The 19245-nt window shown below is 49.6% G+C and overlaps 2 protein-coding genes across 5 annotated transcripts; one reads left to right on the top strand and one right to left on the bottom strand.

Annotated features, from left to right (window-relative positions):
• The first annotated feature begins 15 nt into the window (after positions 1–15).
• On the top strand, positions 16–12046 carry VAMP1 (vesicle associated membrane protein 1). 4 transcript variants are annotated; one of them, XM_039560007.1, is made up of 6 exons: positions 16–122; positions 783–942; positions 1779–1937; positions 2186–2237; positions 4987–5077; positions 10437–12046. In XM_039560007.1, coding segments are annotated over exons 1-5 (459 nt in total). In that variant the 5' UTR covers positions 16–120; the 3' UTR covers positions 5073–5077; positions 10437–12046. The 4 variants fall into 4 exon arrangements, with proteins under 4 accessions (XP_039415941.1, XP_039415935.1, XP_039415928.1 ...); XM_039560001.1 differs by lacking the exon at positions 10437–12046 and having other exon boundaries at positions 4987–5250; XM_039559994.1 differs by lacking the exons at positions 4987–5077; positions 10437–12046 and adding an exon at positions 3867–4897 and having other exon boundaries at positions 17–122.
• On the bottom strand, positions 10715–17630 carry SCNN1A (sodium channel epithelial 1 subunit alpha). The gene is given in 14 exon segments (XM_039559990.1): positions 10715–10839; positions 10842–11133; positions 11352–11427; positions 11952–12007; positions 12135–12192; positions 12510–12588; positions 12829–12946; positions 13117–13215; positions 13531–13694; positions 14381–14481; positions 15272–15456; positions 16323–16578; positions 16976–17349; positions 17576–17630. Coding segments are annotated over 14 exon segments (1908 nt in total). The 5' UTR covers positions 17594–17630; the 3' UTR covers positions 10715–10807.
• Positions 17631–19245: the final 1615 nt, after the last annotated feature.

The raw sequence follows: 19245 nt of genomic DNA, 5'->3' as shown, positions 1-19245 counted from the left end.
TTTGATTGGCTGCTGGCTCTGTGGGCGGGGCCCCATCGGTTATAAGTGGGGGTCGCGGGGCTGTGGGTGTGAAGTTCGGTGTTGGGTGTGTGCTGTCGTTGTGTCCGGCCCGGTCCGGCCATGTGAGTGTCCGCCCGACCGGCCGTGGGCGAGCTGCGGGGGGTGCGGCGTGGGGGTGGTGGCTGGACCGTGCGGGAGCGGGGTCAATGCAGAGCTCGTGTCCTGGCCGGCGGCTGTGGGGTCGGGTGGCGCATTGCAGCAGCCGCAGGCAGGGTTGCCACACCGCCCCCGGGCGGTCCTGCTTCCCCACCGACTGCGTGGGTGTGCGGGCCGTGCCCCGCCGGTGATGTGCGGGGCCCCAGCTGAGCTAGCCTGTCTGGCGGCCACCGCTGTGCCCGGCCCGGTGGCTGCTGTGCCCCTCCCGGAGTGCCCCGCGCTGCCTCCCTGTCCCTCTTTCCCCATCTTCCTTTCCTGTCTCCTGGTCACCTCCCTGCGGCCAGGTCGCTGTTCCCCCCGGGAGGCCGCAGTGCTTGGCGCGGGCGCACCCGCAAGCTTCTTCGACAAGGGGCTGGTTCCATTCCCGCTGACCCCTGGGCTTGCCTCTGCTTCGGGCTCTCCCACGAGCCCGCCTGCTCCCGGTCCGGGAGCATCCAGGGAGGCTGCGGGCTCCCGAGGCTGCTGCCAGCACTGCTCCAGCCTGGGGACACGGGTTCGCATGGATTTGGGGAGGCTCTCTCTCGAGCGGCTGAGTTTTGTCTTCGCTCATGTGTGTGTTTCCTTAGGTCTGACCCAGCTCAGCAGCCTGCTCCCGGGGCTCCCGAAGGAGGGGCTCCCGAAGGAGGAGCTCCCGAAGGGGCAGCCCCCGGTGGGGGTCCCCCCGGGGCTCCCACCAATCTGAGCAGCAGTCGCCGCCTGCAGCAGACGCAGGCCCAGGTGCAGGAGGTCAGTAGCTCTGCCAGCCCGGCTGGCTTCCCTGTGGGATGCCTGGACCCTTCTCCCACTGCTCTGCAGCAGCGATGTTCTTGACCAGTGTCTGTGGCAGAGGGGTGGCTCCTTTTGTTACGCCAATGCCAGAAATTAATTAATACTCGATACTCAAAAATAGGGCGGCAAACCTATTAAAGAGGCTGGAGGAGAAATTGCTTTATGTTTAAAAGCCGCTTAATTCCAGATACGACTTCCACGGACCAGGCTTGTTAGATTTTTTTTTTTTTTTTTTTTTTGTTACCTCGTAATCGTGCATCTCTTATGGAAATAAAGCTGTACAGCATCCAGGACAGCTCTTAATCCCTGCGGGCCCCTTCAAGGGAACAGCGTGTGCGGTGACGTGGGGGAATCCTTGCCTGGCTTCCCGGGATCAACGTCAGTGGCTTGGCTGCTGACGCGCAGTAGCGCCTTTGTGCCTCACCGGGGCAGCAACATGAAGCTCATAAGTTAATTTTGCAGCTCTCGGGAAGTGAGCATATGACTCCTCTCATGAGGAGGGTGGCTTTGGCGTGCTGCTGGAATGGAGAGCTCTTAAAAGCAGATGAGAATGTGAGGCTGAGGACCTGGCTGGAGTGTATTGAACTGATATTTTAACAGTGAGTCTCGGGTTTTTTTTCATTTCAAAGTAGGCAGTGACTTGAAACAACTTCTTTCTTACCCTGATCCTTTCCCCCCCCCCTTGTTTATGTTTTTTGTTTGTTAGTATCACAACATCAGTTACTGGCTAAGTTACTCCTGTTTTTCAACTGTCTTTACCCCTATAACTGCTCCCACCGTTCTCCCTCCTGCAGGTGGTTGATATAATGTGTGTAAATGTAGACAAGGTGCTGGAACGAGATGAGATGCTGTCAGAGCTGGATAACCGGGCAGATGCACTTCAGGCTGGTGCCTCAATATTTGAAAGTAGTGCAGCAAAACTGAAAAGGAAGTACTGGTGGAAGAACTGCAAGGTGAGTTTCCTAGTACCATCATCTCCTTCATCAGGAGGGAACTGGGCTACCCCTCTCCTGCAGGGCTTTGCAAGCGTAGCTGGGGCTTAGTAACAATTTCAAATGCTTAAGATTCTTTCACTGTGGGAAGGCTTTGAGGCCTCGGCTGTCACACCTTCAGGGCCTGGCTTACGTTCCCTGGCTGTCAGGAAGGATGTGAATTTGTCAGTCTGTTCTGAGTGTTGCTCTTGGACAATCTTTTTCTCCAGATGATGATCATGATGGGAGTGATTGGTGCCATTGTGGTGGTGGTGATTGCAAGTAAGTACCAAAAACCTCAGGCTCAAAGGTGAGGAAACACCAGCTCTAGAGTACTTTAAACTTTTCCTTTTTGGTTTGGGATCTCGAGGGTTTTAGTTGCATAAGTGTTATCTCCAGTCTCTGGGGAAGGGAGGTGGAAGTGCTGGAACTCCCTCACTTAGTGTGGAAATGGTATGCTTTACCTAGCATATGAGGAATGGGGGATGCCATCATTGTAGAAATGGGGAATTCTGCCTGCCAGGTCAGGTAAACCTGTAAGTATGAGGGGCACTTACCCTGGCGTGGGTGGGTTGGCAAATTCCTGCCCTGGTGGGTGGTTTGGAGTTCTCTGAGGGACCTTTGGTGTAACTTGCCCTTTTGTTCTTTTTTTCTTTTTTGTGTTGCTTTGTCTCCAGTCTACTTTTTTACTTAAAAAAGGTCTTCAGTCTGCAACGTACTGTCCCCTATTACCTTGCCTGTCTCTTCTTGCCTCTGAATTTTTCCTTTCCTTCCCTTTCCTTCCCTTTCACCTAGCTTCTTCATTGATTTCTTTATTGGTTTTATCTTGTGTATAGGACTCTGAGCTGCTTACTAAACATAGATAGATTTTTCAATAGCTGCTGCAGCTTTAGGGAGCATCCTCTAAGTTTAGAGGAAAGGGAAGTTGAGGAGGAGTGGGTAGTTATTTGCTCCTGCTCTTCTACAGGGAACTTTTTGTGTTTATTTTTGGGTGTAAGCTTGTCAAATAGTGCCTGTGTGAACTCTAGCAAAATAAGAATGCCTTAACACAGTGCCTTTTGGGATGAAGGACTTCAGCATGTGAGAGTCTTTAGTGTTCTGCCTAAAAAGAGTGGCAGCATGACTTGAGCTTTTCATTGAGCTTCTGAAATAAAAGCTAGTTTGTGTTGGCCAGTGGCTGTGAGCCATCTAAGCTACACGTAGTGATGTAGATTTCTCTAGCCATGGAGAGGTGAGCACTTGAAGAAATGATTTATTCTGCCTGTCCTCATTTCCAGATGACTTGCTGCCTGAACATGGCCATTTCAGTTTTTATAAAGGAGGGCCTACATGATTACCTCAGTCAAGTGCAAAAGGCTAAACACAGTTCAATGAAAGGAGCATTGCCACTATCTAAAAGGCGTGTGTGGGAGTAAAGTCTCCCTCCACAAGGAACAAAAGAACAGCAATTAGTCTGGTGGGGAGTGCCAAATATGCCTTTCATCTATGCACACACAAGCCAGGACCCTGTAGCTTCCTACTATCTTGTAGCTCTCCAGAAGGAAGACTTTGGAGTAGTGGAAAAATGGGAATTGGTGTTTTACTTTTATGTGCCTAGGTTGAACATCAAGGAAGCTCACTGCCATAGCAGATAGAGGTGAAGGGGACTGGAGGTATTCCAGATGAGACTGAATGAGCTGCACGGCTTTCTGATTAAGAATATCTGCTCTGTTTCTGCTGCCACAAAGCCCTAACTTTCAGCAGGAGTTAGAAAACCTTGAAATGGTTAGCTGGGGATTCAAAGGGAGATGGTGCTCTGGGCATGGATCTTGCAAAGTGACATCAGATGTCCCAGTTTGGCAACTTAGGTCTCTAGAGGTCTTGCCTATCGAACTGAATCCTCCTAATTGCTATGGGTTCTCTTGAATTTAGGTCCAGGGTGGTCTCTGATGGAAGTAAACTTGTGGCTTTGTGAGCAATTCCTTTGTTCTTCTCCATCAAAAGTAACAAGAGCTGTGAGTTGTTTGAATGTGTTGTCAGACATGGGTTAAATGAGCTGCCCTGTTTCTGTAGAGTCTTCTGAGGTATGTGTATCTTGTCTTTTAACTTTTTTAAACAAGCTGAGCTGTAGCCTGTAATCTAGACTGGAAAGAGGGTACTCCTTTAATTTAGAAAGCTCTGCCTCTGTTCTAGAATACACTGGGATCTGTTTAGGCTTAAGAGGAGGCAGGGAGGACATCAGTGGAGTTCCCAGATAAGAGCAAAGTACAAAAGATGGGAGGAGCAGATGCTTTTTGTTTCATTGGGTGTGCTGGGGAAGCCCCTTTCCACCTCCCAGGGCACCTGGAAAGGGGCTAAGTTTTGCATGCTCACTTCCATGTCCCGGCATTTCATTTGAGTTCATCTCCCTGCAATTCCATTCCTCTTCACCTCGGGGGAGGGCAGAGATGAAGATCTGGAGTGAAGCAGCCCTCGTCCCCTGAGCACTTCCCTAATTCCCTGTGGAACTGAGATGTGATGGATGGTCAGAAGTGCATCTACTGAAGAGGAGCCTGGGCCTGCTTGTGCTACTTCCTGCTCTCATTTTAGGGGGTAGGCTTACAAGCTTGAGGCCCCCAGACCAGCAATTCTCTCGAACTCTTCTAAACAAGCCTTTGGTGCCCCATTCCTCCTGTCTCTCTGGGAGCTGAGGTCCCCCTAGGCTGTCTCTTTAATTTCCTTGCCTTAGATGTTGTGTGTCTGCTCCCTTTCCTCTCCTTTGTCTCTCTGTGCATGGGCAAAACAAATCACCAAGGCCCTCTTAGTAAAAGCAAGGGACTCTGCTGCCCACGGCATCACAGCCACTCATGCACGTGCAGTTTATTTACCTCCTCTACAATCACAACTGTAATCTCCTCTGGCATGTTCTAGAAATCAGCTCCTGTACTTTTAATGGTCTCTAAGAAACACAATTTACCACCTTACTGAGTCTGTCTGGTCTGTCAGTGAGTGGGAAGGGGTTGGGATGCCAAACTGGTTTTGGCTTTTTTTTTTTCTTTTGTCGCTTCCATAGCATACACGTACCTGAAGTTCTGTCCCTCAAAGCAGTGGCTGGTTTCCCATTGCAAAGTGATGGTAGTTCCAGTTGTGCTGGACTGACTCTGGTAAGTCTGTAACAAGACGTGTGAACCAGCAGCTCTGGGGGAAGAGGCTGCCCAAGCCAAGTCTACTTTTAGCCACCAAATGTCCAGCCACTGTCCTGGTCAGGCGACTACCTTCCTGTGCATCAGTGTGTTAGTGGCAGCTCTGGCTCTCAGGCTGTGCTGCCTTTAGATTTCAATAACCTCCGATCCTTAAACCCAGAAACAATTCTCCATTGGTGTTGGAATATAAGTTCAGGACCCAAATGAAGACCTCCAAGAGCAGGATGCTGTTCACAGCATATCTTGGAGCATGGCTGGAATAAAGGTAAGTGCCCCTTTGTTCAGCTTCACTGTACCCTTGAAACTAATTAAAAGGAAATGACAGAGCTTTGTCCAGTGCAGACTTTTAAATTTAGATACTTGTGCCCTTATCTGCCCCTACTGCTATGAAAGCTGTCTTGTAAAACAGTCTTTCCTGTGGCTTCTGGTTCCCTTATGATCAATCATTATCCAGTCTTAAACATCACCAAAATCACACCAGAACAACGAACTCACCAGAACAACTCACAATGGTGAATGTGGAGCAAGGCAGCTAGAGTAATTCTTCAAAGATGGAAGCCTTCCTGGGAAGGGAAGGTGTCTGGACTGGCTGGTGGACTAAAGCAGCATGTACAGTCTAAAATTCCACACAGTTCAAGCCTGCACAACCCAAACAAACTAGTTGTGCTACAATTCCTGCCAAGTGTTGTGTGTTGCCTTCCTGTTAGTTCTCAGCCTCATTCATGTAGGGGGATGGGGAAGATGTTTTCTTAGGACAGATGCATTTTTAGACTGTTGATGATGCAGTGTCCAAGTCCCTAGCCAAGGCTGGGTGTTGAATGGTCATTTTCCAAAGCTGGCAGCTGCTCTGGAGCACAGAGCTGGGACTGAACATACTGCTGAAGGTTGTCCCAGGGTTGAGCCCAGTTCATGAGTCATGTTGTGGATGTCTGCAAAGACTTGCATGCCTAACCATAAATCCTCTGGAAGGCATTGAAATACCATGTTCTACCGGAAGCTCTTCTGAGGTGCCATCCTTTACTGCATCAGCCTTTCTGCTGCTCCTGCACTTTGTTATCCTAGACAAAACAGGGTTCAAAATGTGCCCCAAAAGCAAGGCCAAGGCTTTGGGAGAATAGTTCTTCATATGCCTAATTAAAAACTCAAGCTCTGCCTTTAAACATGGAACATGCTTAACATGCCTTTGAATGGGAACAGGTTGCCCAGAGAAGCCATGAATGCCCCATCTCTGGAGGTGTTCCAGGCTGGGTTGGATTGGGCTTTGAGCAGCCTTGTCTAGTGAAAGGTGTCCCTGTCCATGGCAGGAAGTTGGAACTAAGATGATATTTAAGGTCCCTTCCAAACCAAACCATTCTGTGCAATGTGCAGCTCCCATAGCAGCTGCTTCATCCTGATGTCTTCAGATGTGGTGGAAGAAAAGCCTCAACTATACTGCTCCTAAATAGATATACCTTAAACCTTCATATTTCTAGATGCCTGAGGCATTGCTCTGGCCTCTCCTGAGGTGTCTCTGTGCTGATCAAAGCAGGCTGCAGGCTCTCATCAGTGGTGGGGTTTGTTGTCTCAGCTGGAGAGTAACCAAACGATGGCTGGGAAGACAGATTTTCCTTCAGAGCCGGAATGCAGCATCAACACTTTTTAAATGAACCTAGCTTCCTTGGGAAGTGACAGAGGTCCCTGCTCTGATGTATCCACTGGGGTTGGAAGCCTTAACTTGGTGAAGAGAGGTAATAATGGGGAGGTTTTATCTTTGTTCTGACCTCTAAGCAAATAATTCTTCTGAGAGATGTAACAGATAAAGATACAGGTTTTACAAATAGGCAACTCAGCCATGTCTGTTGGATACCTGAGCCTCCATACTCCTGATAATCTTTGACCTATTTTTTGCTTGAGATAGAGTGCAACACCTGTTCAGAACACCCTTACTTGCTCCCCAGGTTTCAAATATGAACAGCCCCATAATGTCCTTCCCTTCATTGCACAGACCCATTAAATGATTTCTGCAGAGGACAAAATGACACTTTCTTTTTATGTTCTTTCTTCCCAGGCTTCTTTTCCAAAAGCCTTTGTACTATTTTTTTAAAAAAATAAATTTGCCATAAATTTATTAAAAGATTAATAAAGATCATAAGCTTTTTTTAGTTCATTGCATGCACTTGGAAGCTGAAGGCACTTTGCCCTCTTGTGCTTACAAGCCCCCTTTAAATATTGCATATTGTTAAATACAAAGAACTGTGACTGAATGTGGCTGTGCCTGTGGTATGTTCCTGATCTCTGTGGTTCCTGTGTCCTTTCACCCACAGCACTGCTGCCCTTTTCATTTCTTGATGTAGCCTGTAACCCCTTAGATTTTATTGAACCTGTCCCAAGAGCCTGGTAACCCTTTGCTCAAATTCCTTCTCGGTTTGACCTCAGTCTGTGCAGACAAACCTTGACCTATCTGTCCAGCTTCTCTAAGCCTTCCAGTAAGCAGGGTTTAGTTCTTCTAAATATATTGTTTATTCTCCCAAGTGATGGCTTTCTCATTTTTTTTCTAGCTTCCCTAGACACTTATGTTGTACTTCCCTGCATTTCCTCTATTACCTTAATTCTTATGGAAAAACAATAGTTTTGGTATCTGTTCTCAGTCCAAAAAGACACAACCTTCAGCTGTTCCCTGCATGTTTTCCATGTCCTCAAAATAACTGTGCTATGCCTCTAACACACATGTGACTACTGAGCGTTCACATCCCCTCAACTTTCTCCTCTTGTACAAATTCACTCCAGCTCAGACCTTTAATTTGCCTTTTGCTGACCTGCAGATCCCCATGCATGCATGCTTTCTTCCCTTTTCTCCAGGTTTTTTCACATTCTCAGTGAAACACTCCCATTTTTGGGGCTCTTACTCCAGCACTGCTGGCCTTGCCTCTTGTTCTCAGCCAGACCAAGCTCACTATACATCTGCTGAGCTCATTTGTGGACTTGTCAGCCTACAAGAAATGTAGGGATTATTTCTGGAACAATCACCTGATTTCTCCCAAGATGGCAATTTTTGCACTGATTCACAGGACAGGGAGGGCTAATCTATTTACCAACTTGTATAACTGCTTCTTCACGTTTGTACAGGCTTTTAACTCTGGATTTACAGCTATCCTGAATGGTGCCATTACTTTGAGTTCATCAGTCAAAGCTCATTTTTTTTTTTTGCATTTTAATGCTCTTACAGAAGAGATAGAATACGGTTCAAGCTTCCCCCAGGAAATACATGACCACCTTCTGCAGCTGTATTTCTTTATGATGAAGAGAACTTAGTGTTTCAAGTAGTTATGCCTCTGATTAATCTTGCTTTAATCACCCACTTAACTATGCATGATGCAGCAGGTCTCATCAATTTTATGGTTATTACAGGGTTATTTATAGTTCTGTGATGTGAAGAATCGTGTCTCGCTCTTTGGATACTCAGGAAAGATCATGCTTACCATATGAGTCATCGTATGTTTACGGTATACAAAGACTGTTTTAGGTGTTGCACCTGCTCTTTCTCCTTTCTTGATTGGAAGGTGGCTTTGTGAAGCAAACAGCTTTGTGTCCAGTGTCAGGTTTTTGCTCATTCATGTGCTAGAAAATACCCAAGGCATCAGTCTGCAGTTTTGAATTGGTGACCAAGAACTGGGTGCAGCATCCTAGCTCCTCTATCTGCCTGCCTTTTGTGTTTTAATTGTGGCCAAAGTTACTTTCAGCAACTAAACCTAGCTTTTAGCTCTGCCTCTTGGGGCAGTGTTTTTACAGAACATGAAAGTCCCTTCACTGAGGCAACTTTGAGATTTCGTTCATTACTCTTTTTTATTCCATTTAAAATCAGACACAGAAAATGGATTTTTTCATGTTTGCAGAAATTCTGATATTTTTTCAAGAGGGGGCCCCCAAGGAGGAATACATGTTCCCACACCTCTAAGTGCTTGTTGCAGGACTCTCCCTCCTGCTGGGCTGCCACCCTTGCTGAAGGACACCCCCTGAATTACTTGCTTCTATTCCCAGCAGAGAGACATTATCTTCACTTTCAAACAAGAGTCATCAGGTGAGCACTGGGATAAAATTTGAAAAACCATGTCTATTTGTGCAATAAAGAACATAGCATTTGTGTATGTGAAGAAGAATAAAATCACTCTCTGCTGGGAATTGAAAAGTGCATTTAGGTAATCAAGGCAAGAGCAGTACAAGCAGCACGTGTTTAGCATCTCAAAGGGAAAAATTAGGCAAACATTTAGATACTGCAGTAAACCCTTCCAACTTCCCAAGGGCAGTGTATCTACCTTAATTTTTAAAATAACTTTAAGTTTTTCTTTTGTTATGATTAACAAATAGCGGGTGTTCACAATGTGATTTGGTACAGGGTACCACAGGTCTTTGCCTAAACTGCTTAAATTCTGGTATCTGTGTTTGTCCTGTGAAGTGGATAATCCTGTTTGTTAAGGACATCACCCTTGCTCTCTTGATGCCCCATAAAGTGCAGTGCAAACACCATTGCAGCAGAAGTCTGAGTATTTGTAAGAAAAGAGTATGGCAAGCTCACTGCAAGAAACGTGTTCTCTTGTGCAAAGATTCCCAAGTTAGTTCCTGAGAAGAGGACCATTTTTGCCCATGTGGTCCAATTAAATAGGCTAAGGCTTTCCTTGGAAGGACTTTTGATTAAAGCCTGCAGTACTTTCCTGTGCTTCCCTCAGGAAGAAGCAGAGTCTCTGTGGGTGGAGCAGACAAGGGCTGAGTGGAGCAGAGCAGGCACTGCATGACCTGCGCTGCTCCGATCCTCTCTTGCAGGACCCTGTGGCAGCAGAGGTAGTGTTTGGGATTTTTGGGGGGTGTGCATAATCCTGCCAAGCTCTCTTTGTTTCCCTCCGGAAGAAAGCAGGGAGGGCCAAGCAAATGTAGAGATCAATTTGTCCCGGAGTTGTTGGCAAACAATCAAACAGCTGGATGTACACATGTATGGTGTATCCCAAGGAAGGGGACACCCAAGATCTAGCAATGCCACAAAGGCAGCTTGAAAAGGGAGCCTTTACTTTGCCAGGAGTGTTCTGTCCCAGGCCTGGGACTGGCAGCAAGCATTGAGCACCTCTCCAGAGCATTGTGTGTAATACAGATTGAGATCGTGCCAGTGGCTCTTGTCTCAAGTAGCCTCTCCTTGGGGGAGGAGAGGGTAGGTGACACAGTCTTGGGATCAGAGCTGGACATGAAGAATGAGGAAAGAGCAACCAGTTTAGTGAAAGCTTAACAAAGCTCAGCCTGTTGAGAGATTTGTAGCCCAGCTGAGACTCCATTCCTGTTCCTTGTCATACCACAGAGGAGGCCAGTCACACCTGCCAAACCTCTTTAATGAATGACAGACCAGAACTGTGGCAGCATCCTTGTTGGAGGGGAAAGAAAGCATGCATGCACATGAAGGTGTGCACATGCACAGAGGGTAAGGAAATCAAGAGGACATCTCCCCTGTACATACACTTGATCAACTCTCAAGCCTGGTGATCCCCCGAGCAATAGCATTTTACGAGACTGAAGAATTTGCCTACAGAAGTGAAAGCAATGAGCCCAGGCCAGCCATGGAGCAGTCTTTTGCTATGGTCCATGTGCAGCACCCCAGAAAGAAGGAAGCGCAGGCCCCACAGACAAAGTGTGCAGCCTTTGCTCCAATTGCCACCCATCTGAACAGCTGCCTCACTCGTGTCCCACCTCACCGTCCTGCTTGGCCCACGTGGTTCCAGGCTGTTGTAGGATGGCAGCGTGGTCACTACAGCCTCAACAGTGAAGCGATGTGGAGCACTGAGAGCTGGTGCCTCATCTTGGAAAGCAGTGTTATCCTGGCTGTTCGGAGCGGGTCCCGGCGGGGAGAGCTTCTGCCGAGAGCGGAACCAGCGGAAGGCCAGGATAAAGGTGATGGCGATGAAATCCAGAACCAGCTCTGCAAGCTCCATCACAGACAGGACAGAGGATCCAAACCAGAGGCTCCACTGGTTCCCAAGCTGGGACAGCAGAGTCACTACCTGCAGGAGATGGAGAAAGAACAATGAGGACAGCCCTTGTCTGGGACTTTTGCCTCCCTGCCTGTTCCCTCTTCCCTGTGTTATTGGGGCCTTCCCCTCACCCTGCCCCAGGAAGAGACTCAATATCCAGCAATGGTGCTGGAACAAAAGCTTGTCACAGTGGAGGGACATCGTGGGGGAATGGGTGGCCAGAGAAGATGTGGTAGTAAAGCGTGTACCGTGAAGGCTGGAGACTCCCCATTGGTCTTGTAGTTCCACTCCTCAAAAAAGATATTAACTTTGGCAACTCCATTCCTGTGAATGAAAGATGATGCTCAGTAACCCCAACTCCACAATCCCTGCATTTCTTCACCATGCCAAATTATCTCTGTCCCCTTCTGCATCCCATCCTTCTCCCACACATACCACCCAGAGGCTTTCTCCCATCTCTGCAGCTCCCTCATTCTGCACTAAATACAACCTTTGGTACTTACAGTGCACTTCTGACACGGCACTGTAAAACCCAATGTTTGTGGCAAAAGCTCCTGCACAGCTCTCCTTCCCACCTTCCACAAACACTTCCTGTGACTCCAGAACACACAGCAAGTGCCTGGGGCTTACTATTTTCATATCAGCATCTGAACCCTTTCAAAATTTTTCATTGAGTCCCCAGTTCTTGCTGAAGTCTCAGTGTATATCTATTCTGACTCAAATCCACTGGCCTTGTCCACAGGTCCCATGCCTGATCTCTTCCCATCAGTGACTCTGACATTTCCAACACACACACTGCACTGGGATGGTTTCTCATTTGCACACAGTCTCTGCTTAGGGGCTCTCACCTCTTGGATGTGATGTTGTATTTGTTCTGTTGTGAAAGCATGTAGAAAACCCAGTCCTGAAATGAAAGTGCAATAAACTGTGTTACATGATCACAGTCACCTCCTGCAGGTTTAGTACCAGCTGAGGAAGGACTAAATGGGAGGTGGGAGCAGTGCTGAGGCGCCAGGACACCCTCCGCTTACCTCTGAGACAGCAGAAGGCCAGCGGGAGTATCCAGCTGACAGCTGGTATTCTGTCATCCTGCGAGACCAGAGGCTGTGTTAGCTCTGAAGCTATGGGAGCCACAGGGCCAGGTCTCGACCATCCCCAGGCACACATGGAGATTCCCTCCCATGCTGAAGTTCCACCCACTTCCCACCATGTGGAATGCACAGTCCTTGGGAGCTCACCCCTAAGCCAGCCCTGATGCTCCTCAGCCCTTCTGGCTTCCTGATGGGAGAAATACCATTTCAGGCTGGAGCTCAGCTATTGACTCAAGCTTTTGCCTGGTCAGTGAATGCTTTCGAACATTTCTAGGAATAGTTTCCAATCTTCCTGCCTGACTGATGATAACTTACTTGCAAGGTTTCCGACACTTGTGGAAACAGCCCAGCACATCAGCTTTGAACTCAGCCAGCAGTTTGTAATAACAGTAGCCTGAACAGCAAAGGAAGTAAATCCAGGTAAGCTCACAGTGTCACAAAAGGTGATGTGTGACTGCGAAGGGAACCCAGAAGAGGTTTCCTTCCACAAGGGGCTAATCATCCAAGACAAGACTGTCTTTTGGATGTCCCACACCAGGAAGCTCATTGAAGACAATGAGGTGTGCTGGGACATGGGCTGGACCAAACAGGTTGAGGTGGTGCATGAGCTCTGCTGTCCCTGCTGTCCACTTACCCCAGGCCGTGTGCTTTCTGTAGTCACAGTACTCTGCTCCACTGGGCAAGGGATAGAAGTAATATGCACAGCCACAGCGTTCTACCATGTTGAGCTGAAAGCAGGAGCGAATGCAGACCTGGGAGGCACATAAGGTGGAAAAGGCTGATCAAGGGAACCAAACCCACTGCTGCCTGTATCACATCATACTAGTAACACAGCCCAAGGAAAGGAATGGCCGTTAGGGGGCTGAAGCATTTCAGGAAAGTAGGGAAACAAGGTGGCCCAGGAGGGGTGATGGCGAGTTACCTGTTCGGTGTAGCGGGACGAGTACAGATTTTGCACTGGCACGTCACTGCCATCCTCTGTGCAATCACTGTAACTGCCCCCGAGGCGCATGGTCATCTCCTGCAACAGCAAACTCTCACTGCACAGAACACTGCCACTTTGCTGTGCTTTTCCCACTCTCCCATGCCTTGCACTGCTCATCCATCAGTATCTGCTCTTTATGCTTTCCTCGGGCTGCCAGCTCCCCCTGCTTGCCCCCATTTCATTGTTCACTGATAAACTGCAGCCAAATGCTTCTCGTCTAGTCCAGCAAGCTGTTCTTCCTCTCCCTTCACTCCATGTGGTTAATCCCCTCCCTTAAACACACACTAGGTCCACAGGTTGAACCTCCCCATAACCTCCCATCCACAGCTCTCACCCCTTCTGCTTCCTCACCTTTCTCATGCTGATGGAGGTCTCGATGCCAGGACGAACGTTGAAACCCCCATCATCCATGAAGGCTGGCTCATTCTGGTCATGGACCATGACCCTGGCTCCTGTCACCGTGGACAGCAGAGGGATGAAATCATTCTGTTCGGTGCGCACCACCAGAGAGAGACCTGAGGGAATATCAGAGAGCGAGGGAGGTCATGGCCAGCTGTGGTGCAGCAGAGGAGGGAGAGCAGGGTGGTTAAAAGGGAGTCTGAAAGAGATAAAGGAAAAGACAGACATCAACCAGGGCTGCACCAAAGCTTGGCAGCAATAGAGAGTGGCTGGAGGGAGGCCAGCGACAAAGCTGGAGGCTCCAGAAGAGGCCAGAGAAAACTGGATTTCATCACTGTGGCTGAGAAAAAACACAACTGGGAATTGAGAGAGATTTCATGGAGAGACTTGGAGCCAGGTGGAAGAAAAGCCTGAAGATTTGGCCTAGAAAGGTTTCAGGGAGTTTAGGAACACAAATAGGTCAGTTTCTTGAAAGAGGAAAATGGAGAAGGAGAAGGTGAAGACCAGGAACACAGCACTGTGGCTCAGCAGCCGACTTCAGGAAGGGCCAGCACAAGACCAGAGGAAGCAAAGAGCATAAGGATCAGGCACTGCTGAGGGAGAGAGAGTTCAGTGGGCAGCAGTGAGGGACAGCCATGTCCATGAGACAGCTGTCTCCACATGGGTGAAAACAGCTTGGGCGAGACAGAGCAGGGCTGCAATCTGCCACCACCAGTACTAAGCACAGCAGGATGCCCATAACTCCTAGGGAAAACAGAGCTAAGCTGTTCTCCTTACTCACCAAGGGGTGCCTCTCACCCACCATTATTGATCCCAGGCAGCGAGGATGTCCACAGGCTGCTGCTGTTGTCATTAAAGGTATAGCAGTTCCCATACAAGGGATGGTGGAAGTGGGTATAATTCCTGAGAGGGGAAGATAAACATTTACACAGAATGAGAAGGGCTGTGAAACCAAGGGGAAGGGATTTCTGAAAGGAACAACTCTGTTTTCCATCAGCAGGGAGAGGGGCTTACAGCAGATGGGCAGTATTTGTTATGTAAACTCGCCCAAACACGGAAAAGCAATTAAAATGTGCTGTAAAAAATGTCCCGGAGCTGGACAGGTTTTTCCACGAGGTTTTTCATACTGCTTTTCAGAGCCCAAATGGGTTTTAGCAGTGCTAGCAATTACTGTATTATCTTCCTAATACTGATGAAACTCTTAGCTTTTCCTACCCCTTTTCCTCCCTTGCAGATGGGTTTCGTTCCACTACCTCCTTGGGGATTTTTGACCAATAATGGCAGGAGAAAAGTGGGATATTTTTTTACTTTCTTTTTGTATCAACTCTCTCTTCTCTTCTTCCTGTATGTGGGCTGATATGTACCACTTTACCACTGTGGAGAGTAGAATAAAAATACTTCTACGCTGTACATCTGTGCCCGCTCTGGCGTTTGTACCAGTATAATTATTTCATTTGTGTGGAACCCAGAAAAAGGAGAAATCATCCTCTGAGGTTCATAGTTCCAGGTCATAGAACCTGTGACCCTGATAAGCACAACCCACAGAAAAGACTCAAGGAAGATCATTTGACACAATGGGAGCTGAACAAGGAACGACCCCACCTCAGAAAAGAGGTTCTCTAATGTGGGTTCCTCGATTCCCCTCGAACCCAGGCACAAAACAAGTGTTTGCAGGGATGTTTCCACTACTTACGCCTTGTCACACGTTGCCTCATTGAAGCGGCAAGCATAGATAAAATTCTCAAAGTCAGACTCATCCAGGGCTTTTGCATCAGGCACCTGCGCCAGGATATTGATATAGTGAAAGCTGTACCATTCCCGCACGGCATCCACTCCCGAGGAGTACGCCTGATGGAAACAGTCGTTGTTTTCATTGCACTGTTAAGAAGGAGAAAACCAGCCATGTCAGAGAAGTCTTGTTGTCCAGGAGACAAGGCTCTGCCTGTGGATAAGCTGTGCTCCCTCAGCACAGGCAGGAGATGACCGAGGCAGTGAAGAGTTACACAGAACTCCTGTGTGTGACCAACAGGTGATCAGCAGGGTATGGGGAAAACACAGGGCAGCTCCTCGGTGGAAGGGAAACGCCAGGTGAATAAGCGAGGCTGAGTAAAACCCAGGAGGCAGCAAGGTGTGCAGGGCAATCTGCACATAAATTCTACCTGGTATAAAACCAGGAGCTTTAAATTCTTGCGTGGGGAGCCCTTCCTTCAGGGTGTGTCCAGAAAAACGTTTGTGATCCTGTGGGAACTCCAGTTAACTGCAGAGTGATTAGCCTCAGTCCTTCAGTGCCTTTTTAAATGCAAACACAGATACCCTAGGGCGAGGAAGCTGCTACCTAAGAGCAGTTGCGACCATGATCACATTTCAGGTGGCCCAGGACCATCAAATACTTTCTCCTTTGCTATTATTGGGCAATGCAGCAGCTGATGCTGATAAACAGCTCTCAAAGGCAACTGCAAGGCTGATGTACCCTCAGGAAGGACAAGGTTTCCCTGCTCTTAGGAAGAGATGTACACTGACACGGACATGTCCCCTGGGGCCTGGGACATGGACAGGGGCAGAATGTGGGGAGCGGGACTGTATGGAGCAAAGGATTCAGCTCTACCTTTATCTGTCATTAGCAATAGCCAGTGGAGATTAATCAGACTTCTACGTAAGGAGAGGCATGGCCAAGGGTCTAACAAGACAAAAGTAGCCAGGCAGAGACTGGAGTGGGTAGGGCGCAGGGTATCTAGGGATCTCACCAGAACAAAGCCAATTTTCCAGTCATTCTTGTCCACTGAAGGACTGTTCTCTGGCAAGTTGACTAAGTTATCCCGCTTCTGCCTCCGCAAAGGATGGCGCTGGACATGATGGAGCAGGCTCCTTGAGCTACGCCTTTGTGTGGACACTGTGGACCAGTCGCTTTGTGGCAGAGACATGTTGTAGTCATAGAGGTCCAGCAGTGTCTGGTGGGTGATTTGGTCCAGCTGATCCAGCTGCTTTCGGATGGCACTGTATCTATAGAGGGGGGAGAGAAAACCAGCACACAAACAGCTCTGAATAAGACAGGCAGCAAAGTTTGCTGGGGTGATTCCGGGCATTCCTGCCACGAGTTGTAAATCTAACCCCTTGCTGGAGGCTATCTTGCAGGAGAGAAGTAAATCTGCTCTAGCCCTGTGGCACTTTACACTGCAGCCTGCTAACATACACCACCAAGCAGCGCTGCCTAAACCCACATGCCTCACTGTGCGTGCCCTGCAGCAGCAAAGGCCTCCCTCTGAAAAGCGTCCTTTCCACCGGCACCGCTACAACAGTGGGCAGTCGAGGATCATGAGGAGAACCACAGTGAGTTTGTGCCGTGTTCCTACACTCATCAAAGTCACAGCAGTCAACATCTCTGCAGCCTGTTTCTTACCTGTACGGATTGAGGGTGCACAGCGTCACGGCCGGGAAAGTCAGCCTGTCCGAGTTAAGGTTGAGGTTGAGGTTGACAGGGTAGCTGAAGTACTCCCTGTAGAGGATCCCAAACTGCCAGTACATTAAGCCGAAGGTGAGAAAGAAGAGAACAGACCAGAAGGCTGTCTTCATCTTATTCTTTTTGGAGCACACCAGGCGGATAGCCCCGTGGATGGTTGTGTTGCTGCAGAAGAACTGGAATAGCTCCTGGTAGGAACTGTAGAATTCGATGAGACCCTCCCGCTCCTCTTCTTTCTGCTGCTGCTCCTCTTCTTGCTTACATTGTCTCATTTTCTCCCCTTCTGGCATCTTCCCTGCCTTCACAGACCCAGCCTACAGTACAAACTCAGAATTAGTGGGTTGCCCAGCAAGACTGTAGCTCCGGGAAGCCATGCCCGCTTCACCAACTGGCTCTGCATCCATCTCCCCCAAGCCCCGCTGCTTTCTCCCGCTCCCCCCCGACCCCCGCCCCAGGCTGCAGGTCCCCCTCCGAGCCTCCCGTCCCACATGTGACACGGGTAGATCCTCCCGCCCGCCCCGCGGGGGCCGCGGCACTAACGCGGGGCGCGGTGCCCATGGCGAGCGGCGGCTGCTCGGGCCGGGGCCGGGGCCGGGGCCGGGGCCGGGGCCGGGGCCGGTGTGCTATGCCCAGCGCTGCCGGCTCTCCCGCAGCCTCCCCGGCTGGGCTGGGACCGGTTCCTTTCCAGTTGGAGCCAGCACCCCGCCCGGCTCCTGCCCTGCCAGCCTCTCCCCCGCCCCTCCCGCTTGTCCCTCCTGCCTGCCCCCTCCTGCCCCTTCCCCTTCCCCCGGGCGCCGCTCCCGGGGAAGAAAAGCCTCTTTAAACTCTCAAGTGTCGGCGGCGGGACAGCAGCGGCCGGGGGACCGGGGACCCGTCGGGGCGGTGACCTTGGCGGTGCCGACGGGGTCAAGGCGCGGCCGCCGCGCTCCCGGGGACAGCGGGGCGCTCCCGGGGACAGCGGGGCCCCCCCCGGTCCCCCGAGACAGCCCGGCCCCGGCCAGGGACGGCCGCCCAACAGCCTGAACCTCCTCCTCCCACCCCTCCGGCGGGGACGCGGCGTCCCAGCGAGCCCAGGCGATGCAGAAAGAAAGTTGGCAGCGCTGGTCCCCGAGGCAGCGCCCGCCGGCCGGGAACACCCCCCGGTTTGTCCTCCCTGGGACCGTGCCCTGTCACCGACCGGCGGTGAGGGCTCCTGCCTGGCTTTCATCGCCAAATTGTGCTTTCCAAGGGAAAAGCGGCGAGTTTCGGGTGATATCTGCGAGGGGGATGGAGCTGGCACAGAGAAGGCTGGGGGCGAGTCAGGGATACACCTCAGTTACCGCACCGCCTTTGCTGGTGCCTTGGCTGAAGAAATCTTTTGGGTCCATAACTGCCTGGCCCAACCATGAGTGGGAACTTGTTTCGCTGATCTGTGCCTGGGAAATCAAGGCCTCCCGGCATTACCCAAAACCTTCCAGTGTTTCCTTGGACCACGGAAATGAACCCTCTTAGCAAAATGTGACCAAAAGTCCCAAACATCCGCCCCCCATCATTATAACCGTGAAACTTCTTTACCAATCTTTTCTCCCAATGATTTTCTTTCAAACTAGCTCTCTCTGAAGTGTTCACTTATTTCTTTCCTTTCTGCTTACCTCCTTCAGGTAAGTCCTTGTTCAGAGTCTTTGGTCACTGAATTTTGATCCTTATGAGAGTTAGCTGTGGTTTGGTTAGTGACTCAAAATACTCAGCCACTTTCACCTCTTCATATTGCAAAATCCCATGCTTGAAAACGGCAAGCAGCACACTTTTGAGGCCAGCAGTTAAGTGTCAGTGTGCCAGGAACAGCCTTGTGACAGATGCTTGTTGCAAACCTACAGCCACAACTTAGAGCGTCCCGCTAGCTCCGTCGTCTGACAAAAAGCAATGCAAAGCAAGAGCATCATTTCTCCTGCAGTTCTAAACTTAATTATATCTCCAGTAGATTATTTTTGAACTTTCATCAAAGATGAAAGCTGCAAAAAGTGGGTGGGATGAAGTGAATGGACTAATACTGTATCAAATGCTTACTACAAAGCAGCTTCCTCAGAGCATTACTGCTTCCACTTCTGGGGCCCCCAACTCAGGAAGGATAAGGTCCTATTGGATAGAGTCCAGAGGATGCCATGAAGATGATCAGAGGGCTGGAGCACCTGTCCTGTGAAGGCAGGCTGCGAGGAGAGAGTTGGGGTTGT

This window comes from Corvus cornix, chromosome 1, assembly GCF_000738735.6.
Source record: "Corvus cornix cornix isolate S_Up_H32 chromosome 1, ASM73873v5, whole genome shotgun sequence".
In the NCBI taxonomy this organism is placed as follows: domain Eukaryota; kingdom Metazoa; phylum Chordata; class Aves; order Passeriformes; family Corvidae; genus Corvus; species Corvus cornix.
Note: the sequence above shows the minus strand (reverse complement) of the source record. Positions and strands in the feature narration are given on the sequence as shown.